General features: G+C 45.0%; 1 protein-coding gene and 1 long non-coding RNA gene across 2 annotated transcripts in view; both read left to right on the plus strand.

The window, feature by feature from the left end:
* The first annotated feature begins 283 nt into the window (after nt 1-283).
* On the plus strand, nt 284-4,721 carry LOC139155670 (uncharacterized). The gene is made up of 3 exons (XR_011557110.1): nt 284-748; nt 1,561-1,775; nt 4,434-4,721. It is a non-coding gene; the product is annotated as an uncharacterized lncRNA (long non-coding RNA).
* Nucleotides 4,722-6,071: 1,350 nt separating this feature from the next.
* Nucleotides 6,072-25,291, plus strand: part of LOC139155671 (alpha-actinin-4-like) — a gene marked incomplete at its 3' end in the record, with an annotated part of 71,065 nt that continues 51,845 nt past the window's right edge. Inside the window, exon 1 of the mRNA XM_070730912.1 lies at nt 6,072-6,357. Within this exon, the coding sequence (XP_070587013.1) occupies nt 6,217-6,357 (141 nt within the window). The remainder of the gene's footprint in view (nt 6,358-25,291) is intronic.

The raw sequence follows: 25,291 nt of genomic DNA on the forward strand, positions 1-25,291 counted from the left end.
ATAATGATATTAAGAAATATATGTATTATGATTCACAATCTACAATGTACAATCTTATCACTTACCTGATTTTGTATTCCCATTCCCCACCCCCACCCCTTTTTATCCTTCCCTTTTTTTCTGTTCATTCCTTCCTACCCTCCCCCCACTTTCCCTTTTCTTTTTTCTTATATTTATAAATAAAGTATTTTTTTTTTTAAAAAAAATAAAGTCTACTAGCATGGTGGTTGGAGAATTCTGGGAGTTGAAGTCCACACATCTTCAATATTTAAAACACTATTTGTATGCCGCACCGAGTTTGCGGAGAGGGGCGGCATATAAATCCAATAAATCTAATCTAATCTATTTGAATGCATTTGATTTCTCAGCTGTGTCTATCCTTTACTTCTGGACGCCTCCAAGAATCCATCCATGGTTGCGACAGGTTGTAAAATAAATAAATGACTGAGTTTTTGGGCCCCTCCTTTATGGAAGGTGTGACAGGTATTTTTTTAATGGAGTGCCTATAATGCAAGCTGTAATTCCCCCCCCCTCCATATTAGGTAGAAGAAGGAAGTAGGAGGAAAAAAAGGTGTGTGCGATCACCTGTACTAGAAGATGGAAAAAAAGGATGCAAAAAAATAATGCTGACAATTGCCTCATTGTGTTGGCATTTTGTGTTATCTTAACCTTTTACAAGGGCTGGACTGTTCTTCGGCCCACAGGACTAAGAGATCGAACAGAACGGGGTATCGCGTCCACACCCAAGGTATGTCACCACCGTGAAATAATAATGATTATTAGAAGCAAATTCCTGAACACAAAGCTGTTTTGTTTCTATAGCGACAGGCGCAATAAAGCAAAGGACACGCTTATCAATCGCACCTCGTAAGTGTAACCGGAGAGCCGCAACAACATTTCGTGGCCCTAAGTCACAGGCATTTTTGCAATAGTTGCAAGCTTTTGAGTGAAAACTGGCAGTAAGGTCTTAATTTTGAAAAAAAAGCAGGGGGGGGGCAGGAAATGGGAATTTACAGGGAGGGCGTTAACAAGGAAATTTAGTTGCTTAAAAAAAACAAAGCAAAAACCTGGTGAGGAAGCTGATTTTAAAAGGCATTAAACATAGAAACATAGAAGTCTGACAGCAGAAAAAGACCTCATGGTCCATCTAGTCTGCCCTTATACTATTTTCTGTATTTTATCTTAGGATGGATCAATGTTTATCCCAGGCTTGTTTAAATTCAGTTACTGTGGATTTATCTACCACGTCTGCTGGAAGTTTGTTCCAAACATCTAATAATATTTTCTCATGTTGCCTTTGATCTTTCCCCCAACTAACTTCAGATTGTGTCCCCTTGTTCTTGTGTTCACTTTCCTATTAAAAACACTTCACTCCTGGACCTTATTTAACCCTTTAACATATTTAAATGTTTCGATCATGTCCCCCCTTTTCCTTCTGTCCTCCAGACTCTACAGATGGAGTTCATGAAGTCTTTCCTGATCAGTTTTATGCTTAAGACCTTCCACCATTCTTGTAGCCCGTCTTTGGACCCGTTCAATTTTGTCAATATCTTTTTGTAGGTGAGGTCTCCAGAACTGAACACAGTATTATTCCAAATGTGGTCTCAACAGCGCTCTATGCAGTGGGATCATAATCTCCCTCTTCCTGCTTGTTATACCTCTAGCTATGCAGCCAAGCATCCTACTTGCTTTCCCTACCGCCTGACTGCACGGTTCACCCAGGAACTGCAGGCAATCCTTGACTTACAAACGGTTTCTTTACTCTGCGTTTGAAGGTAAGAGTTTTCAAAGGTTTTCTGACGGCATTCCAGGTTATCGCTTAAGATCAGTGGCAGGTTGCTTCTAGTTTGGCCTGGTTCTAAGAACTGGTAGCGCCGGTGGCAGGAGGCTCCTCCCACCCACACGCGCGAACTGGTAGTAAAAGGTTTCAGAACCCACTACAGCGAAGGCCTGCCGTCTTCAGTGCTACCGGTGGTGTCCTCCAAGGCTGTCGCGGGCGGGTGTGCCCCTTGGCGGGAGTTTTGGATTCAAATGAAATCTCGCGTGAGGGTGCACGTTGGAGTGAGATTTCAGCAATTTTCGCTGAAGTTTTTGCTTCCATGCATGCGCAGAAGCAAAAAATTGGTGAAAATAATTGAAATCTCGCTCGCGCATCTTCCCACAAAATTTCACTTGCTTCGCATGTGCAGAAGGCGTGCGTGTGCATGCGCGCGTCGGAGAAGCTCAGCTACATGTGCCTCCCAAAAATCGCTACCAGAACGTAGCACTTTACGTTCCAGTAGCAGGGCATCACTGACCCACTACTGATGAAGACTTCAACTCCCAGGATTCCATGCTGGCTGGGGAATCCTGGGACTTGAAGTCCACACCAAGATTGAGAAACACGGGAGTAAGGGCATAAGTCAGTGGAGTTTTTCAAACACTTCACATATTTCTCGTAAAAGGAAACGGACATTCCGGTGAAGGGTCAATGCCTCCTCATAATGTGACCGAGAAGTTAATTCAGGCTGCTTCTTTCTCTTTTAGTCAGCTGACAAATTAATGATGGGAAGGGTGAAGAGTTTGGCTGCTTTGGGGATCTCCCTTGGGACCAGACCGTCTTAAAAGTTTCCGCAATCTTCCAACAGTTGCCGGTCACTTCCTGCGAGTCCTGCTTATTTCGATATCCCTGGACGGTGATTTGAGTATTTTAAATATCTGCCACTTGATTTTTTCCCCCCTTCCAGCTGGTGATGAGAATTGGGTCTAGAGGCATAAGCAACCTTCGCTATGCCTAACAAAATTTAAGTAGATTTTTGCAGCAAGAAGAGGAGGTTATTGTTGTTCAATTGTTCATTCGCTTCCCAGGGCAATCCAGTGCAAGGATCCTCCAACCTTGGCAATGTTAAATCTGGTGGACTAACTCCCAGAATTCCCCGGCCAGGATTAAAGTTGGCTGGGGAATTCTGGGAGTTTAAGTCTGTCAGGCTTAGCCATGGACCAGATGTTTATGTGTTTATGTTTATTTAGATTTGTATGCCGCCCCTCTCCGCAGACTCAGATGAGTTTTTTCCAATCCTTAACAAAAGGAACTTTTAAGGATAAAGAATATAAAGTTGATTTAGCTAATCAAGTTTAAATTTTTCTTCACTGTGCTAAAAATAAAGACCTTGCTACAGCTACAACTCACTTAAAAACTGCCTGGCTTAGCCCTGGAAATTTTGGGCTCGATTGTGGCCATAAATCGAGGATCACCTGTGAGTATCTCTTGCAGTGGCTCCTTGAAGGCCTTCTGTGGGATGAAAGTTACCGTGCAATAGTTTAGAACTGGAGTCAGGGTGGGCGAGATAAAAACTAGAAACGTCCTGTCTGTGATTTGCAATCTAGGTGTCTTGGCAACCTATCATTGCCTTCGCCTTCAAGCCAAAGTACATGGTAGGGTAAATGTATGACTAGGTTTAAATTGGCCTGTGGTTTACGATTTAAATCTGAAGTAAGAAAGAAGAATAGGGACATGTACTGCCGTTTAGGGCGGGGGTGGGACGGGGTGGTTAATTTCTTTTTTTGGGGGGGGCTGGGCTGTGATTTTCACCAAAATTGTCTCTTTCCCAAGTAATAATTGCCTTGGGGGGGTGCACAGAGAAATCACATACCCATCCTGATCTTAGTGTTCCTTCTCTGCTGGTCGGTTTGTCTTCCATTAATGCAGGAGTGTTAAACTCGATTTTATTGAGGGCCGCATCAGGGTTGTGTTTGACCTTGGCGGGCCAGGAGTTGTGGCTGTGGCCGTGATGGGGTGGCCACCTGGATGTCACTCATTTCTGCTCTGTTTTTGGCCTTGATGGCCTCCTGCAAACTTCCGCCAATGGGCACGGCCTCTCCAAGCTGTGTTTACCCTGGCAGAGGGTTGCAGGAGGCTGTTGTGGCCGAAAATGGCCCTCCTGAATTCTGTTTTCGTTGGCAGATGTACTGCAGGCTGGTCCTTCGCTGTTTCCAGGGTGGCTCCGTGCAGGGGCAGGCTGCTTACCGTTTCCTACCAGGGTGGGGATTTTTGGCTTCTGGAAGGCCTCTGGTGGGGTGGGGAGGCCATTTTTGCCCTCCCCAGGCTCCAAGGAAGCCTCTGGTACCTGGAGAAAGCAAAAACGGGCCTATCAGGCCCACTAGAATTCGGGAAATGGAGCAGGGGAGTCACCCATGCATACCGGGCAGCATGGGGGGTAGTGTTGCACACGTATGCTGGTGGATGCATGGGGGGAGCATTGAATTATTGGTGTGGGCATGCACGCAGATGCAATAGTGTGAATGTGCACATTTTTGGCACGTGAGGACAAAAAGGTTCACCATCACTGGACGAGACTATCTGGGTCAGGGTGAGTAAATTCCATAAATGGAGGGTGTATTTTCTTGAAATCAATAAATCCTCCCTTGAGGGTTGCTCCATTCCTCTCTTCCAGGCGGCTGAGCAGAACCTGTGATCCATGATGCGGAAGGAAAAATCATGATGGCAAAAAGTCACTTTCCTCAAGTCCCTTAGCCCTGGAGACTATCCATTTTAGGGAAGCAGATACAACCCGGGGTTATTTTAAACCACAACTTCCTTAAATTGTAACCTCAAGTTTGCACCAAGACAGGAAGTGGTCGAATCCTCCAAGACACCAGCATGGCTGAACAACACAATCCAAATGCAAACTTTTGCCATTGCTTTAAAAAAATAAAAATAAAATAGTGGCTATTGTTTCAAATCAGTGTGGATTGTTTTATTTCTTATTTTTGTTCCTGATAAAAATGAAATCGAATTATTGTCTTTCAGGCAACCATTAAAGATAGATGTCCCAAAAGGTGCTTTTTCTTTTTCTTTTTAATTTTTCTTTTACAAATGTGACATACAAGACAAAAGAAAAAACATACATAAAAACATATATATACAACATTTGGGAAATGAAAGTTTCCCCACTTTTTTGGGGGGGATATTTGATCAGAGAATTACACTTCTTTTACATAATATTAATTTTTGATTTTTTTTTATTTGACGTGTTGCTTTGCATAAATTTTTATTTATTTCTTTCTTTTAGCCAGTCATAAAATTTGACAAAAGGTGCTTTTTCGGGAGGCAACTGGATTTTCTTGGTTTTTTTTCCTTTGAAGACGTTTCGCTTCTCAGCCCAGAAGGTTCTTCAGTTCTGACAGGATGGTGGTGGAGCAGGTTCTCGGATGAGAGGAGAAACGTCTTCAAAGAAAAAATAAGAAAGTCTTTCCTGGATAAAGCATCTTTGGGACAACCATGACTTGGGTGACTGAGAATCTCCACAGAATTAAAGGTAGATGCTGCTGGAAGTAAAATTACAAATCCCTTTATTATTATTATTAGATTTGTATTCTCCGAAGACTTAATGCATTGGGTGTCAACACGGTGTACTTTAAGATATATGGACTTCATTGGTATCCCTTTTATTTCTATGTTCAACTGATCCTCTGTTCCCTTCTTTCCATTATTTATCCCTTCTTTCCATTATTTAAGTTAGTTGACTATTTATTTGGTTGTCTTTATTTTTCCCCCTGAGGTAACACCTATGTAAATTAAAATGTATATGGTATTAGTAATATTAGATGGTAAATAGAAATACTGTATCACTATGGAAAATAAGAAACAGGACTGTTACACATTGCATTTAAAATGTTTTGTTTATGTTTATATGTTTAGAATAAAATAATTTTTTTTTAAAGGTATGTGGACTTCAACTCCCAGAATTCCCTAGCCAACAAAGCTGGCTGGGGAATTCTGGGAGTTGAAGTCCACATTTCTTTAAAAACTCCGGCCGCCGCGTGAGGTAAATCCTAAACCCCCGCGCACGCGCACCGGGGGGACGATTCCCAAACGCTGGCAATTCGCTCTTTCCCGCTCGCGGAGGGCTTCTTTGGCGCCTGCGTGGAGCCGGGACGGGGGGGGGGGGAGCGCCTGCGCGGTTCCCGAAAGCGGCGAGGATTGGTCGGCGGTGGGGCAAGAGCGGGCTTTCTTGTCTTCTCCCCGTGGGCGGGGTTCCTTCGGGCCGACTGGGCGGGGCGGCGCAGGCGCAGCGGCCCCGGCTGGGGCGCGTTCGTCGTCAGTCGGTCCCGTGCAGCCGCCGCGCTCGGAGCTGAGCGCTGCTCTCTCCGTCTGCTTGTCCTCCGCGCCGCCGCCGCTTCTTTCTCCGGCTCGCCTCCAGCCCCGGGTCCCCTCACGCGCTAGCGGAGACTGCAATGGTGGATTACCACGCGGCCGGACAACCCGCCTATCAGTACGGCGGCAACGGGCCGGGCATCGGCGACTACATGGCTCAAGAGGACGACTGGGATCGGGACCTCCTGCTCGACCCGGCCTGGGAGAAGCAGCAGCGCAAGGTGAGGGCGGGCGGGGCACCCAGGCTCAGCAGGGGAGGGCGCCTCTGGGCATGGGCAGAGGGCTTCCTCCTCTAGAGCAGGGTTTCCCAACCGTGGCCACTTGAAGATATTTGGACTTCAACTCCCAGAATTCCCCAGCCAGCATTCTGGGAGTTGAAGTCCAGATATCAAGTAGCCAAGGTTGGGAAACACTGCTCTAGAAGGCAATGTAAGAGGAATCAAAGAGGAAAGGCGTCTCTGGGCATGGGCAGAGTGCTTCCTCTGCTAGACAATGCAATGTGGAGTGGGGGCGAGAGGATATCTTCCAGCTAGAGTATCAAAGAGGAAAGGGCCCTCTGGGCATGGGCAGAGAGCTTCTTCCGCTAGAAGGCAATGCAATTTGGGGCGGGGGCGAGAGAATGAAAGAGGAAAGGTGCCTCTGGGCATGGGCAGAGTGCTTGCTGTGCTAGAAGGAATTTGGGGTGGGGTGGGGACAAGAGAGGACAGCCTCCAGCTAGAGAATGAAAGAGAAAAGGGCCCTCTGGGCATGGGCAGAGTGCTTCCTCTGCTAGAAGGCAATGCAATTTGCGGTGGGGTGATGGGCGAGAGAACAGCTTCCAGCTAGAGCCAAAGTCTCCAAACCTTGGCAACCTTAACCCTGGAGGACTTGAACTCCCTTCAATTCTGGAAGTCCTCCAGGCTTTAAAAAAGTTGCCAAGGTTTGAAGAGTCCCCTGAGCTAGGGGGAATCAGAGAGGAGGGGCACCTCTGGGCATGGGCAGAGAGTTGCCCTCTACTAGAAGACAATAAAATTTGGGGTGGTGAGGGCGAGAGAACGAGAATCAAAGAGGAAAGGCCGCCTCTGGGCATGGGCAGAGTGCTTCCTCTGCTGGAAGGCAATTTAAAGAGCTGGTGTGCTTCTTCGGCCTGCCAGCTTTCCCACCCACCCGTGTTGGGCATGGTGAGAAGAAGGCGTTGCAAGCCATAGAGAGCGCCGTGCAAAAGCCCCCCTGGCAACTTTTTGTGTCTCGGGGCTGGATAATGAATGAAATGGAATGAAATCGAGGGACCAGCCGATCCGGGATTGCCGTCTTTGGGGGGGATTTATGGGGAGGGCAGCTGAGGGACGGTTCACCTGACAGCCAGGTGCCTGACCTTCTGCCAGGTGCCCTGGGGGGTGGGGAGGACAGGCTACCAGGCCAGGCAGCGCCATCCCGCTGGGCTGGGAGTGGCCCTGACTCATGGCTGGGGAGGAGGGGGGGGTGAAACACAGGGCCATTGGCACCTCCTCCAGCTCCACCTGAGTACCAGAGGGCCAGTGTGGACTTTGTAGCCATCTATGGGCTTTGGAGTCCTGCCTTGGATGTGCAGTGCAGAGGCAGGAAAGGGCATTGGGTGTGTGTGTGTGTCTCCGTCTGGATATTATTTCACCCGGGCACAGTATAAATGTCTTTTGTAAATTCCTTAAGACCCACCTGTATCGCCAGGCATGGGGGAATTGAGACATCTCCCCCAGACTTACATAGATTTATGTATGGTATGCTTGTGTTGTATGGTTTTTAAATGATGGGTTTTTAGATGCTTTTTATTAGATTTCTTATATTGTAATACTGTTATTATTATTGTTGTGAGCCACCCCGAGTCTTCGGAGAGGGGCGGCATACAAATCTAATAAATTATTATTATTATTATTATTATTATTATTAATGGCAGACTTCCATTGGCTTGATCGTACTGTTTAAACACCGACTCTATTCTCCTTGGCCCACATAGAAGACTGACGGCAGAAAAAGACCTCGTGGTCCATCTAGTCTGCCCTTCTACTACTTCTTTATTATACGTACAATGTACTCTACCTGGGGGTTGCCTGTACTTCTCAGGAGCTGCAGTACCTCCCTTAGAGTATCTTCACTCATGCTTTAAGTGGCATGGCTAGCCTGGAAAAGTGCCCATCAAAGGGGCTACCTTTCTGGAGTGGGCAGGCGTTGGGTTACCTTCCTTAGAGGGCAACCGTCAGGTGCTTTGCCTACCAAAGGGGAGAGCGGGCAGGGAGAGAAGCCAACGGTAGTGCAGGGTGGGGCAGCTCCATTTGCCTGCTTGCCGGGCTGCCAGCCAGCCTGCCAGCCAGCCTCCTCCTCCCTCCCTCCCTCCCCGAGACAATTATTCATCCAGCAATGTGGGATGAGATGGGAGATTAGAAGCGCTTTCCGCGCGCACACGCCCCAATCCTTTTAGCCTACGGAGTGTGGGAAAAAACTGACTTTAAACTGCCATCCCATCTCCTTGGGGAGCTTCAAGCCGCCACGAGTTGGTTGGGGTGCCTGTACGTCCTCCCAAGTTTTTTTTTTTAAATATCACCGGTCAGCAGTGGTCATTTGGGGGCAAAGTTTTCCCCACCTCCCCTTTTCACCCCCACATAGCGATGCTTTGAAGGGTAGTCCCTGCCTTGCAAAAAAGAGCAGAAAATTATTATTTTTTAAATAATAAATTTAATACATTTAAACAATAAATTTTATTATTTTAAAAAAGCTATGTAGGTAATGTGTTTACAGAAATAATTTACAATATACACTGCTCAAAAATAATAATAAAGGGAACCATTTAAACAACACAATATAACTCCAAGTCAATCAAACTTCTGTGAAATCCAACTGTCCACTTAGGAAGCAACACTGATTGACAGTCAAATTCACCGGCTGTTGTGCATATTCAACTTTGTACAGAACAAAGTATTTGATGAGAATATTTCATTCATTCAGATCTAGGATGTGTTCTTTGAGTGTTCCCTTTATTTATTTCAGCAGTGTATATAATCATAACGATCATAAGCAATGGATTGGATTGTTCGGATTGTATGAGTGTTTCTTAATCAAGGGATTTTTAACTGTTCTACTGTTTTAATCATTGGATTTGTGTTTTGTATTCTTGCTGTGCGCCGCTCCAAGTCTTCGGAGAGGGGTGGCATACAAATCTAATAAATAAATGGTAATAATAAGAAGAAGCAAGCAAGGAGACCGAAAAAACTGAAAGACAAAGCAAAAAACAGAAACACCATTTAAAAAGAGAGAAATACCTTATTTCTCTCTTGACTATCCCGATCTTAATTATTTCTTATCAAATTTTATGCAGCTATTTGTATCGCTTAGCACACTTACATTTCATAGTTGGTGTTTTCTTCCTTTTATCTCAGCGTTTATACTGTTTGTCCCAAATTTGATAACAGTCCGTATCTTTCCTTTTTCTTTTATTCTCATCGTTAGCCTACTCATTACTGCCGCTTCAAATATTCTATTTCCTCGCCACCCCTCTTCCTGATTTGGCTTGCATTTGTACAATAGGATTCCCGAGGCAGGAACTGTAATTATAAATATATGTATAAATATATGTTGTGATAAATACGGCTGTGTCAGGTGTAATAATAATAATAATAATAACGATGCGGTGCAATTATAATATATCCCAGGCGCTAATTTTAGGTGATTGCTGCGTTTTGGTTCGTTTCCTTTTTTCGCGCTCTTCCCCCTTTGTAGTTAGAAGGCGCCAATGTTGCCTGGATTTTGTTGGCCCTGAGATCAAAGGGTTCCCTGCCACACCCACCGATTCCCTTCCTGGTCCCAGCATTGTCCCCAAGGTCAGCTCTCATGCCTGATGAAGAGCTCTCCCCTTATGGAAACTCTGAATATGCCTCTTATTACTACTTGGTTGTTGATGGAAAAGGACAGCAAGAATTGGAAGGGATCTTGGAGGTCTTCTAGATCAGGGGGTCTCCAACCTTGGCATCTTGGAAAACCGCGTTCAGTTTTGGTTGCCACGATGCAAAAAGGATGTTGAGACTCTAGAAAAAGTGCAGAGAAGAGCGACAAAGATGATTAGGGCATTGGAGGAACTGGGCATGGCTAGTTTAACGAAAAGAAGGACCAGGGGAGACATGATAGCAGTCTTCCAATATCTCAGGGGTTGCCACAAAAAATAGGGGGTGCAGCTATTCTCCAAAGCACCTGAAGGTAGAACAAGAAGCAGTGGGTGGAAACTAAACAAGAAAGATGGGGCTGTCGTGTTAATACTGTACCACTTTCCCCGATTGGGGAAACCACAGGGAGGATGGAGACCCTGTTTCCTCCCAGGAGATTCCTGGAGAGGCCCCAGGAAGGCTTCTCCCTGCCTTTTCCGGCCCTGTTTCCTCCCAGGAGATTCCTAGAGAGGCTCCAAGGAGGCTTCTCTCCGCCTTTTCCGGTCCTGTTTCCTCCCAGGAGATTCCTAGAGAGGCTCCAAGGAGGCTTCTCTCCGTCTTTTCTGGCCCTATTTCCTCCCAGGAGATTCCTAGAGAGGCCCCACGGAGGCTTCTCCTCGCCTTTTCCGGTCCTGTTTCCTCCCAGGAGATTCCTAGAGAGGCTCCAAGAAGGCTTCTCTGCCTTTTCCGGCCCTCTTTCCTCCCAGGAGATTCCTAGAGAGGCCCCACGGAGGCTTCTCCCTGCCTTTTCCGGTTACAGTTTTGGGAGCTCCGGTTTGTAAGTGGAAAATGGCTCTTGGGAAGAGGCACAAAAATCTTGAACACCCGGTTCTTATCTAGAAAAGTTCATAAGTAGAGGCGTTCGTAGGTAGAGGTCCCACTGTACTTCTCTGGCAAAATGGCTTTGACACTCTCCGAGCGTTGACGTACATTTTGGGTGCCAAGCCTCTGCCAAATCCAGGTTGTATTTTTAAACTCCTCCCAACTCCCTCACCCCTGAGTCAGAGGCGTATGTATGTATTTTGGTGCCCAGAATCTGGGGAAACGGCATAATTATTATAGCTCCAGAGAGCAGACGGCAGAGATGCAAACACAGAGATATCTGAAGTGTGGCTGGTTTTTTTTTTCCCTCCTGACCTTGGTGGGTGGTCCTCTTATGGCAATGTGGGTGCTTCGAATCCGGACCGTTTGTAGCTACACAGCTCTCACTTCTCGTAAGGCCTGTTTTGAGTGATGCAATTAAAATCCCAGGTTTTTGAGAGTCCTCGGATAGTTTCGATGGCGTGGGCTGCTTCTTGCTTTTTCCATTGCACTCCTGGTTTCTGTCACCTTGTTAGCCGAGTCTAATCAAAACAGAGCTGTAAAAGGGACTTTGGAGGTCTTCTAGTCCAGCCCCCTGCTCAAGCAGGTGACCTTATATCATTTCAGGCAGGTCACTGTCTAGTCTCTTTTTAAAAAAACCCAATTTATGGAGCACCCACAATTTCTGGTGGCAAGTGGTTCCACTGGTTCATTGTCTTTGCCGTTAGGAAGTTTCTCCTTATCTCTAGATGGCTTCTCTCCTTGATTAGTTTCCATCCATTTTTTCCTTGTCTTGCTTTCTGGTGCTTTGGAAAATAAATTGACTCCTTCCTCTTCTTTGTGGCAGCCCCTCAAATCCTGGAATATTGCTATTGTGTCCCCCCTAATTCTTCTTTTCTTTAGAGTAGCCCAACTCAAATCCTTCAGCTGTTCTTCATAAGTGTTAGTTACCAGGTCTTTGATCATCTTAGTTGCTTTTTAAAAAAAAAATTCAAAGTCTCAACATCTTTTTTGCAACGTGACCAAAAAAAATATGGATGCGGTATTCCAGGTGTGGCGTTATTTATTTTTATTATTATTTTTTCAATTGTGTGTTGTTAGGAGTCAGGTAGCATGCAAATTAAAAGCATGAAGCAATAAGCCACCCAGAGCTGCTTTTTAAGACGAGATGGGTAGGCAAATAAGTTTAATAAATAACAATAATAATAATGGGTGAACAGTGTGGTCAGGCGGTAGGGAAAGCGAGTAGAATGCTTGGCTGCATAGCTAGAGGTATCACAAGCAGGAAGAGGGAGATTGTGATCCCGCTGTATAGAGCGCTGGTGAGACCCCATTTGGAATAATACTGTGTCCAGTTCTGGAGACCTCGCCTACAAAAGGAGATTGACAAAATTGAACTGGTCCAAAGACGGGCTACAAGAACAGTGGAAGGTCTTAAGCATCAAACTTATCAGGAAAGACTTAATGAACTCCATCTGTATAGTGTGGAGAACAGAAGAGAAAGGGGGGACACAGTCGAAAAGACACAGTATGTTAAAGGGTTAAATAAAGTTCAGAAGGGAAGTGTTTTTAATAGGAAAGTGAACACAAGAACAAGAGGGCACAATCTGAGGGCAGTTGGGGGAAAGATCAGAAGCAGCAGCGTGAGAAAATATTTGATTTACTTGGAGTTATGTTGTGTTGTTTAAGTGTCCCCTTTATTTTTTTCCCTGCTTTGAAATTAAGGAACTAGGCAGGAATTCAGTGCTTTTCAACAGTGGCGGCATTGAAGACGGGTGGCCGGCTGGGGAATTCTGGGAATTGAAGCCTAGCCCTCTTAAAGCTGCGTTATCAAGTTTTGAGAAGCGCTGCACTTCGGATAGTAGCCACGCTAGACTCCCCTACGGTGTTGACTTGGTGCCAGCTCCCAGCAGCTAATAGCTTTTCCATGTTTTTCTGGCATATTTGTGGCTTGACGCGAATGCCAGCGTCTCTTTCCAAATGCTGGTTGAGTCAAAAGTTTTTGGAATACAGCCCCTCCCCTTTCCCCCCCCCGGGATGGGGAGAGGTGGGGTGGAGGGAAAGAAAGAAAGAGACAGATGGAGGAGAGGTGTGTGCAGCCTCCAGAGCGCTAAACTGAAGCAGAGCTTGCTTTGCACCTGGCGGGAGGCCTCCGTTTCCATTTTGGTCCGGGTGACGTGGCATCTGAGCGGTTTTGCCGTGGGTCTCTGCCACTCGGGAGGATTGGCCTGACTGGAATAGCGTGAAATTTCTTGCCATGCTGTAAATAGGAAGTGTGTGTGTGTATGCCTTCCTTCCTTCCTTCCTTCCTTCCTTCCTTCCTTCCTTCCTTCCTTCCTTCCTTCCTTCCTTCCTTCCTTCTCTATCTCTTCCTTCCTCCCTCTCTCTCTGTCTCTCTCTCTCTCTGTGTCTTCCTTCCTTTCTTCATATACTGTATGTGTGTGTTTATGTGTATATATATTTCTGTCTATCCTAATCTCTCTTAATTTTCAAATTCAGCAAAAGCATGTGACTGATATATATCATATATAATAATTATATATATAATCATCTAGCTATCTTTCTCTCTTATCTACCTACCTACCTATATGTGATCTATCACCTATCTTTTCCTCTCTCTCTCTGTCTATCTATCTGTTTATATATATATGTGTGTGTGTATATATATAATATAAATAATATATATAAAACCTATCTCTCTCATCTGTCTGTCTATCTTATCTATCATCTGTCTCTACACACACACATACACACATCACTCTTTAGGGATACTGGATATATACCAAATATACACCCCATCACACACACACACACACACACACACACAAAGAATGTGGCTGGTCAGGCGAGAGATTTTCTGATGTGAATTTTACCTCCAGTTAGTTAATTCTAAGATAGTTTAAATTAACTGGCATCTTTTCATAATGCATTTCCTGTTTGGGAGCGTAAGAGAGAATCCTGTTAATATAGAACCGGAAGCATGTTTGAATTGTTACAAGGTCAAAAAAAGAAAAAAAGGCGGGGCAGGCGTATCGAACACCGATGCCAATATACGAAGGGCGTTGCGATGTTCCTCCTATGCCGTATTTCTGCCGCCTGCAATTGGGGGACGGAACCCCTGCAAGCCTGCTGAATTCCGAATGCAATGGGTGGTCCTTGCAGGGGTAAACAACGGCCCCTTTGTAGACCCTGCACAATTGGATTTGACGCACCCAACAGCCTTTGTTTTGGTGCATTGTGCAGAGTTGCTAAGGGGGGGGAAATATCACAACAATAAAAGTTTGCCCAACTAGCAGGATTCGGATGTCAGCGGATTTTCGTTAATTGGCCGGAAAGAATTCCCGGTGGCGCTTAATGGGCCAGTAAAAAACAACACCATTTGAATAGGAAGGATTTTCTTCCTGGCTTTGCAAAAGGCCAGCCGGCCGATAGTGTAACAGTATTGAAGTGCCCCCCAGTTGCGTGGACAGTTGCAACTCTAAAGAAGCAACATGTAAAAAGTAGGAAGGAGAATTGCAATAACGGGGTTATCTCTTGGCTTGGGGGGAAATGGTTCTGTTTTTCTAGCAGAAAAGGAATGGGTTTGGAGGGCAGCAAACAGGAATAACCTGTAAGCTGCTCTCTAGCAAGGAGGCCTGGTTAAATATTAATCCTGCGCAGGTTGTCTTTCGTTTAGCCACCACAATCCGGACTGGCAAATGGGTCATTGAGTGAATCAGTCACCGAAGGAGACAATTGCTGTGCCTGACTGCAGCTTTCCTTTATTTTCAGGGGTGCCACAAGTCCCCCCTACCTTTATTACTTTCCTTGCTATCGTTGTTAAGGTTTTTCTTGCCACCTTGGCCACTTTAAGTCGTGTGCACTTCAACTCCCAGAATTCCTCAGCCAACTTTAGCCACTTTAAGATGTGTGGACTTTAATTCCCAGAAAATCCTCGGCCAACTTTTGCAGTTTTTAAGATATGTGGACTTCAACTCCCAGAATTCCTCAGGCACCTTTGCTGCCTCTGGAACTCTGGGAGTTGAAGTCCACGAGTCTTAAAGTTGCCAAGGTTGGAGACCACTGACTTAAAAATATCTTATGCTCAAATAAGGCAACCTGAAGCAACATATGGAAGTGTGAAGAAGTTGTGCGTCGCGCATCCAACCTTTTTGTTTGAGGATGTTTAGTCTCGCAGGTGACAGCTCTGCACCGTCTCAGTAGCAGCTGCCCTGGCCTTTTCTGCCGTTGAAAATAAACAGGAATTCCCCCGTCTATGTTCCAGTTGTTCCCAGCCCGGAGAAACATCTCAATGATTGTTACCGAGCCAGGAAGTCAAATCTTGGCTCAGAAACACCTTGGAACCTTTCTTCCATCCATCTCTTACAAAGCCCAGGCCGTAAATTGCACACTTTTCAGGATCTGCATCCAAGTTTCTGGCAGGCGTGAAGCTTCAGTCCATGGCTGCCTGGGCATTTCTTTAAAAATTATTATTGTTATTATTATTATTTTTTAACTTGAGTTAATTCAAAGAGCGGGGCAGGAGATAAATGTGCCTGAGTAACCAGCCGTGGTTTGACTTTTATGGGGTTGGAGCACATCCAAGCTGCGAGCTGTCGCGGCTGGGGTAGGTTGCATGTCCATGCGCCTTCTGCAGGACATCAGTTTTAAAGATGCTGACATGGCTCTAAAGCAGAGGATCAAAGGTGCTTTTTTCAAGAGGCTTTCTTGGTTTTTATTTATTTATTTACTTATTCGACTTCTATGCCACCCAAAAAGGATACAGAGCAATAAGAAGTCGAATATAATATCTAAAACTATAAAACATTGTAATAAAAAACCCATTTGTTATTTTAAAAAATCACATGCATACACACCATTCATACCGTTTGGCCCCAAAAGATGTACAATTCACTTTTTAACAGAGCCGGCCTATTTGCCTCCACAATCCAGGTCCTCATTTGACCCACCTTGGAAGGATGGAAGGCTGAGTCAACCTTGATGATGAGATTTGAACTGCTGACCTGCAGATCTAGCAGTCAGCTTTAGTGGCCTGCAGTACCGCGCTCTACCTTCTGCGCCACCTTGGCTCATGCCTTTCCCAAATTTAGAGGTCCGAAAAGAGACCACACATCTATTTTTTAAAAAAATTCTGCGTAGGAGTCGACATGTCTTCAAAATGGCAAATCCGTTGGCGTTCTTGACGGCCCATTTTAAAACTATTGGACCTCTGGGGTTAACAAGTCCATCTTCGCATCTTTCGGTCCTGTTCGTGGAAATCCAAGCTAGTCCTCCATCACCGTTTGAAGGGGTTCTTCACCAGCCAGCAACTTACTTACCATACTTACTTCCAGGTTGAATCTCTCCTTGGTCAGCTTCCACCCATTGTTCCTCGTCTGGCCCACTGGTGCCCTGGAAAAGAGTGTGAAACCCTTCTTTCTGTGGCATCCCCCACAAGTCCCTGTAGACTGCTATCATGTCCCCCCCGGCCCTTCTCTAGGCTCTCCATGCCCAGTTCCAGCAATCTCTGTTCACAAGTCTTGGTTTCTAGTCCCCTAATCATTTTGGTTGCTCTTTTTCGCACCTTCTCCAGAGTTTCAATGTCTCTTTTGAAATGTGATGACCAGAACTGAATGCAGTACTCCACATGTGGTCTGATGATGTGGTGTTATAGAGTGGTATTAATCCCTCTCTGGTCTTGGAGTGTATCCCCCTGTTAATGCAGCTTAGGATTGTGTTGGCCTTTTTAGCCGCTGCTGCACATTGCTGGCTCATGTTTTTATGTTAAGGGTTTTAAACTGTTTTTTTAAATATTGGACTTGTACTGTTTTTCCTTGTTGTGAGCCGCTCCGAGTCCTCGGATAGGGGCGGCATACAAATCTAATAAATAATAATATTTATTTGATTATCCACCAAGACTCCGAGATCCCTTTCCCAGTCTCTACTTCCTCCCAAACTGTATGCGCGTCTAGGTTTTTTCTTTACCTAGGTACTTGTACCCTTCTCTGTTTCTTTGTCTTTAACCTTATTGTGTTGGAGCTCCATCAGCAACATCAGTTGTCTACAAGTGTGGGATATGTTGTCTTAGGCCGAGGAAGGCCCGGTTCAGTCTTTGCAATGAGATGTGGGAGAGAACCTGTTGCGCCACACATGTACCCTGATGGTGGCAGTGGGAAGGGGCTCAGAATACATGCCTCTTTCCGGTTAGTTAGCACAACCACTTATTTCACAGCGGGACTCAACTCTCAAGATGACCAAAACTGGAGAATTCTTGACTTCTGTCTTAGAACTAAATTACTTGTTTCTAATGTCAGCCTCCCTGAGTTGGCGATTCCTGGTTTAGAAATGGAACGAGGCTGGGTTTTAATTTGACTCCTGGTTTAAAAGTGGAAGAAGGCAGGGTTTTATTTTGATTCCTGGTTTGAAAAATGGAAAGAGGATGGGTTTTATTTTGATTCCTGGTTTGAAGATGGAACAAGGATGTGTTTTATTTTGATTCCTGGTTTGAAAATTGAATGAGGATGGGTTTTATTTTGATTCCTGGATTGAAAAATGGAACAAGGATGGCTTTTATTTTGATTCCTGGTTTGAAAATTGAATGAGGATGGGTTTTATTTTGATTCCTGGTTTAAAAATGGAACGAGGATGGGGTTTATTTTGATTCCTGGTTTGAAAAATGCAACAAGGATGGGTTTTATTTTGACTCCTGGTTTAAAAATGGAACAAGGATGGGTTTTATTTTGATTTCTGGTTTAACCGAGCTGAGTTTTAACTTTGCAATGCATCCTCTCCATGTTTTGCTGAAGACAATTCTAGACTCACAGCAGGCGACGAGCTATTTTTCCAGCCTCTTTGTGACTGTCTGACTGGTAAATGAGAGACATTTTCCATTTTGGCTCCGACCTGTGTGTGATGTTTGTGTCTCTGCGTGGTTTCCAACAAATTATGCCATCTCTGAAATTTGGGTGACCTTCTCCTTTTCTGTATTCTCCAAGAACGACTCGCTGACCTTATTTGGAGATGTTTTGCTGCTCTCTTTCTCTTCTGTCCCACAGGTATTAAAACTGTCTGGCTTGGTAGAGCAACCAAACAGGAGAGGTACAGATAGTGAGGATAGCAGAAGCAACAATTGCCATGAGCCTGCCTTCCATTGAAGACCTGTGTGTTGCTCTGGTCAGAAGGAGGGCTGAGAAAATAGCTACAGAGCCCTCACATCCTGGACTTAAATAGTTTCAACCCCTTCCCTGCTGTAGAACATTGCATGTCAAAACAACTAGACCCAAAGACACAATTTCCCCCCTTTGTGTGGTGTCTCTGCTAAGGAACTAATTCCTACAGTACTGTCTCATGTCTGAGGATATTCCCCCATGTTGTGCGACTGTGTTGTTGTTATTGTTGTTGTTGTCATCGTCATCTCCAAGTCCTCGGAGAGGGGCGGCATACAAATCTAAATAATAAATAAATCATATCTGTCTGTCTGTCTGTCTGTCTGTCTATCTCTATCTATCTATCTATCTATCTATCTATCTATCTATCTATTTTATTGTATTATTAGACTTGGAAGGGACCTTGCAGGTCATCTAGTCCAACCCCCTGCTGGTGTAGGAGACCCTACATCACGCTAGTCCAATAGCAGTCCAGTCTTTTCTTGAACATCTCTAGTGTTGGGGCGTTTACCACCTTTGCAGACAAGCCATTCCACTGGTTGATTGCTCTCCCCTTCAGAAAGTTCCTCCTTATTTCCAGGTTGAATCTCTCCTTGGACAGCTTCCAACCTCTCTGCTGCTTTGGAAATAATAATAATATGCCGCCCCTCTCCGAGTCTTCGGAGAGGGGCGGCATACAAATCCAAGTAATAAATAAATAAATAAATAAATAATAATAATAATAATAATATTCAATTCAATTTATTAGATTTGTATGCCACCCCTCTCCGAAGACTCGGGGTGGCTCACAACAATAATAAAAACAATATTCCAGCGAAAACAAATCTAATATTAAAAAGCACATAAAACCCTATCATATTTAAAAGCAAACAACATATACATACCCAAATATAAATATAAAAAAAAAGCCTGAGGGAAAGGTGTCTCAACTCCCCCATGCCTGGCGGTATAGATGGCTCTTGAGCAATTTACGAAAGACAAGGAGTGTGGGTCCAGTTCTAATCTCCGGGGGTGTTGATTCCAGAGGGCCGGGGCTGCCACAGAGAAGGCTCTTCCCCTGGAGCCCGCCAAACGACATTGTTTAGTCGACGTGACCCGGAGAAGGCCAACTCTGTGGGACCTTATCAGTCGCTGAGATTCATGTGGTAGCAGGCGGTTCCGGAGGTACTCTGGTCCAATGCCATGCAGGGCTTTAAAGGTCATAACCAACATCATCTTCATCATCATCACCATCTCCTCTTTTATTCATTAAACATGGAACTCAGTCAACTGAACATTTAGAAAAGTGTCACAAATATCACTGACTGGTGCTACATGTTGCTGCCAACATCCTTGGTATCAACCACGTCTGTTCTTAAAATATATGACGTTCCGAGTAGCTTTGCAGTTCCACTGGTGTTATTGCAGGAAGTTGCAATTTCTTATGTTTTGTGAAATTCTTGGACATGGTACCAAGTGCCCCAGTGACAATGGGTATCACTGTTACATATGTCATCCATAGCTGTGTAGTTTCGATGGCCAGGTTGCGATATTTCATAATTTTTCCCAGTTCTTTTTCTTATTATTTCTCCTCTTCCTCCTCTGTATGATTATTATGATTGTGATTATTACTACTACTACTACTATTATCCATCTTCTTATTGGTATTATTATAACTATTATTAACTCTGTTGCTTTTGCATTCGCATTGAGAGCTGCTGTGCCGGAGACAAATTCCTTACATGTCAAATCACACTTGCCCCCCACTCCCCCCCCCAAAAAAGCTCTTCTTTTCTATTCTAGTATTTTGGGAAGTGTTAAAAGACAGAGAACGGCCTGCAGAGTGGAAAAAAAAGTGGTTCCCAGCCCCCACCCACTTCTTGGGGCTGTTTTTGGCTTCAACTAACCTCTTTCTCAAAACCTGTCCTTCCTTTCCATATAAGGAGACCGCCGTAAACATTTTAAAAAATAATAATACCCAGCGCATTGGAGACAGGTAGAACAACTTTTTAGACAAAGATCTGAGTTTGTTTGTTCTGCTTTTTTTAAAATAAAAAAAACCCCAAGACTTTGTCTGCCCTAAGTGCCTTTTGTTCTTCAAAGGTTTCCTTTAAAAAAACAACAACCCTCCTTCCCTTTTTTTTTCAGGTGTCTCCTGGCAGTACAGAAAACCCAGCCAAATTCCAGACTTGACTTGGAAAACGTACATTAAAGGGGGTGGGGGGTGGGATAAAACCAGACAGATTCTCCAGTTCCTGTTTAGGAATGTTCTCCTAATACTTTCTAAGCCAACAGATGTTTAAAAAAAAATAATAGAAGCACAAGCTTAATAAGAATGAGGGCGGGGGGAATCAATACCCAGGAACTTTGCCCCTGCTGTTGGAGCCCAGAGTGCTGACAGCCTAACAATGCACATAGAATGCGGAAGTTGTGCAGCAGTCAAAACCTGCAGTGTGTGTGTGTGTAGGGGAGGGAGGTTTTGGACCGTTGGTTTCTTAAACGAACTTGCTTTCAGAAATGTTGCCGGGACTAACAAATTCCTGCCCCGTCTCTGCCCCTGTTCTTTCCTCTTGTTTTGAGTTTTTGCTCCTCACAATTAATCATCCTTGACCTGGGGCAATGATGGTGAAACTTTTTTTTTTTTTGCTCGGGTGCCAAAAGGGCACGCAAGTGTGCGATAACACGTGTGTGCGTGCTCACATCCATAATGCAATGGCCTCCTCCCTGCGCATGTGTGCTCAACCACTATAAGCTGCCCCCTTGCTTCCTAAAGCCTGAGGAGGACGAAAAATGGCCCAACGGGCTTATTGGAAGTTCAGAAACAAAATTCTAGTAGGCCCATTGCGCCATCTTTCGCCTTCCCCAGGCGCCCAAATGTCTGGTAGGCCCATTTGGCCATTTTTCGCCTTCCCCAGGTTTACTTCTGGTAGGCCCAAACTTCAAGTAGGCCCATTGGGCCATTTCTTGCCTTCCCCAGACTTCATGAAAGATTAATGAAGCCTCTGTGTGTGTGTGCGTGTGTGTATGTGTGTGAAAAATGGCTCAACGGCCCAACTGGAAATTCGTTTCTGGACTTCCGGTAGGCCTGTTGTGTCTGTTTTTTGCCATCCAGAGGCTCCGGAGCCTTTCATGAAGTCTGGGGAGGGTGAAAACGGCCTCCCTCCTGGCCAGCATGCACATGCGTGTTGGAGTTGACATGGGCCTTGCGTTCCCTCAGAAATGGCCGTGCCATAGTTCACCATTATGGACCTGGGGTTTTTGGATATTAGATGCCTACAGTAAGGGTCCCAAACTTGGCAACTTTTAAGACTTGTGGCACTTCAACACCCAGAATTCTTCACGCTGGTTATAAGTCCATGTCAGTTGCCGAGCCTTTGAATTTTGATGCTGCTTCGGCGGTTGTAAGTGGGAAAGATGATCCTAAGTGTGAAAGAGCCCGCAAGGAGTTGGGCAGCTTATAAGTCAATTAAGTTAAATTAAATAAGGTACTTTTTTCAATGGCGTTATAAAGTCAAACGGTCACTAAATGAATGGTAATTTGAGGACTTTGTGTGTGTGTGCGTGTGTGTCTGTGTGTATTAGATAATCTCTCTTGACCCCTCCTGTAATTAGCCAATTCTCGCAAGCCATTGCATCATTTATAAAAGCAACACAATCTGGATTTTCTTGTGGAACTACATTCCACTGGTCCGGTATTTTTTGACAGATAGTAAACTCTGGCGGCAGGGGTCTCGTGGTGCCTGGGGTGTGCCACCCCTATTCCTCTTGTGCAAATTGTTGTGAGGGTGACATATCTCTGTGCCTTGAAGATCTCATCTCCTTGTTGACATCACTGCTGGCATTCGCTCAAAAACCGTCGGCCGGCAACGCCGTTGGTCCGAAGGAAGAAAACACATGATAATTCAACCGTCCGTGGCCTTTTCGTGGGAAAGTTGTGCTTCCCTGCACAAAACCACGTAGCACTCAAGTTACGAGTGCAAACTGAGGCCGGAGTTTGCGTTAGTAAGCGAAGCAGTTAAAGATTGGACGGCTTTACTTGTCCACGGTTGTTAAGTGAATCCCTACAGTTGGGTTATGGCGTGGTTGTTAAGTGACTTTGCTGCACAGAAGGTCGCAAAAGGAGAATCAAGTGACCTCCTGGGACACTGCAACAGGCATAAGTACACGCCAGAGGCCAAGCGTCTGGATTTTTGATCATGTGACCACGGGGCTTCTGGTGTGAAGAAACATGCATAGGTCACGTCATAACATTGAGCAGTTAAACGATTGTAACATTGAGCGGCTAAACAAATGTTTGGAAGTGGAGGACTTCCTGCATTATCGCACACATAGCAACATAGAAGATAGGTGGGCAGAAAAAGACCTCATGGTCCATCTAGTCTGCTCTTATACTATTTTCTGTATTTTATCTTAGGATGGATCTATGTTTATCCCAGGCATGTTTAATATTCAGTTCCTGTGGCTTAACCAATCACATCTGCTAGAAGTTTGTTCCAAGCATCTATGACTCTTTCAGTCAAATAATATTTTCTCCCATTGCTTCTGATCTTTCCCCCAACTAACCTCAGATTGTGTCCCCTTATTCTTGTGTTCACTTTCCTATTAAAAACACTTCCCTCCTGGACCTTATTTAACCCTTTAACATATTTAAATGTTTTGATCATGTCCCCCCCCCCCTTTTCCTTCTGTCCTCCAGACTATACAGATTGAGTTCATTAAGTCTTTCCTGATACGTTTTATGCTTAAGACCTTACACCATTTTTGCAGCCCGTCTTTGGACCTGTTCAATTTTATCAATATCTTTTTGTAGGTGAGGTCTCCAGAGCTGGACACAGTATTATTCCAAATGGGGTCTCACCAGCACTCTATTCATGTGTATCTATACACATACCTTAAAAACCCCCCACAATGGTGCCGGCATTTTCTGCCCGGATACCAGCATTATTTTTGGCGTTCCGTGGCTTCATCCTTGCTTGACGGCCCACTTCTAAGCATGTGACAGTACATATTTTGCTCCACAAGCCTTAACTTGTTTCTCATGCTGTCCTGGATGCTTTGTTTCTTGCAACCAGTGGAGCTGAAGGGGGGGGTAGCTACTAAAATTTTCATGGCCGGATGTATAATTCAAAACAGTGTTTCCGTAGAGCGCCTGGTAACTCAATCCAATTTTCTCCCCTTCTCTCTCCCCTTCCCTCCCTGTTTAACCCAGCAAACAAGTTAGCTTTTGACTTCCCGTGGTATCGCTCTGTCAATAATTAAACTATGTTTTTTTTAAAGCCAGAAGCCCATCTTGGAAAGGACGTCAAATTCCTTTTAAGGGGGGCAGGGAGCGATGGGAAAATTTTTTTGGGGGAAAAAAATTTCTCTAGTTAGTGTTCAGTTGAATGTAGCCAACAGGTAAAGCGGATTTACCTCCTCAACCTTAGAAAGTTTAAGATAGCGTGGACTTCAATTCGCCAGCAAGCAGATCACAAGCTAGGGAAATCGCAAACTCTTAGCTGGTGTTTTTAGACAGCTGCCCGAAAGTTTTGAAAAGCCATGGTGAACAAGTGTCCTTTGAAAACTCATTTCTCAGCCGCGGGTAGGAAGTAAGGAAGGAAGGTGTGTAGTAGACTTCAACTCCCAGAATTCATTCATTCTTTCCTTCCTTCCTTCCTTCCTTCCTTCCTTCTTTCTCTTTCTTCCTTCCTTTCTTTTTTTCTTTCTTTCCTTCCTTCCTTCCTTCTTTCTCTTTCTTCCTTCCTTCCTTCCTTTCTTTTTTTCTTTCCTTCCTTCCTTCCTTCCTTCCTTTCTTTCTGAAATGTCATTGATTCAGTTATAAATACAGATAGTTGTGGGTCATTTGACCCACCTCGGAAGGACGGAAGGCTGACTCAACCTTAGACCGTGATCTATGCATCTTGGCACCGAAGACCCTTAAATATTTCATACCCTGGGCATTGACGTTTGAATGTTTAGATGGGTGAATTGCCCTTGTTCAGCCCTTCCGAGCCTTGGTGCTTTCAGCATAATGGGAGTCAGAGGTCGGCTTCATTACAAGTGGCATTTTAAGAGCAGCTCCGTGCAAGAGTAAACTTGCTGAGAGCTTAGCCTGGCACTCGGAAGTCCTATTGTGTGGGAGAGATTCTGGCTGCAGAGGCCAAAGGCCGGGCAGCTCCCCACCCTTGCAGGGAGAAAATGAAATGCAACATTGGCATGACTAAGGAAGCCAGGGGGGTTCAGCCCTTGACCCATGCGCCTTGAGGGGTTGTGTGCATCCTGTCCACGTGGAGAAAGACGCTTAAGACTTACTCAGTCAGGGGTTTTTGATTGGAGGAGCTGCAAAATTTTATTTGCCCATTAGAGAAAGGGCACTCAGAGCGGTGTTATTCTTACAACTGCTGAGAAACCTCATTGCAATTGATGCTTTCCAGGTGGTTTTGTTAGCGAGGAATCTTGGGAGTTGTAGTTTAGCACACCAAATGGAAGTTGGATGGTGTAGGACTCGCTTCCCTCCCTCCCTTTCTCATTCCTTCTTCCTCTCTTTCCTTCCTCTCTCTTTCTTCCTTCCTCTCTTTCCTCCCTCTCTCCCTTCCTTTATCATTCCTTCTTCCTCTCTTCTCTTCCTCTCTTCTTCTTCCCTTCCTTCCCTCCCTCTCTCCCTCCCTCCTTCCCTTCCTTTATCATTCCTTCTTCCTCTCTTCTTCCCTTCCTTCCTTCCCTCCCTCCTTCCTTCCTTTCTCTTTCCTTTTTCCTTCCTCTATTTCTTCCCTTCCTTCCTTTTTTTCTCCTTCTTTCTTTCTTCCCTCCCTTTCTCCCTCCTTCCTTCTTCCTCTCTTCCCTCCCTCTCCTCTTTCCTTTCTCTTTTCTTCCTTTCTCTCCTTCCTCCCTCTCCCTCTCTCCCTCCCTGCCTGCTTGCAGAGAATGAGGGTCAAAACCTATTCATTCTGAGCCACCTTGCGGTCCTGTAGGCTTCCATAGCTTGACCTGAACCACTTGAAGACCTGCGGACTCCAACTCTTGAGAATTCACCATGGAGCATCATGGGAGTTGAAGTCCGTCCACGCTGGGTGGAGAGTTTTGGGAATTAAAGTCCACATGCCTTGGAGGTTGCTCAGGTTGAGAAATGCTGCTGTAGGCTACGTCAGGGCATAGATACTGATCATTATCTCGGTTTCCAAAGGGGCCGGGGATTAGCTGTGAGAAGAGGTGTTGCGTGCTTGTGGGAACTAGCGGTTTGCAGAATTGCAACAGGCCCCAAGAAGGAACAACAAACGGGGCTGTGCTTTCCTCAAGCCCTTTCCAACCATGATTCATAGTTC

This window comes from Erythrolamprus reginae, unplaced genomic scaffold (assembly GCF_031021105.1).
Source record: "Erythrolamprus reginae isolate rEryReg1 unplaced genomic scaffold, rEryReg1.hap1 H_43, whole genome shotgun sequence".
In the NCBI taxonomy this organism is placed as follows: domain Eukaryota; kingdom Metazoa; phylum Chordata; class Lepidosauria; order Squamata; family Dipsadidae; genus Erythrolamprus; species Erythrolamprus reginae.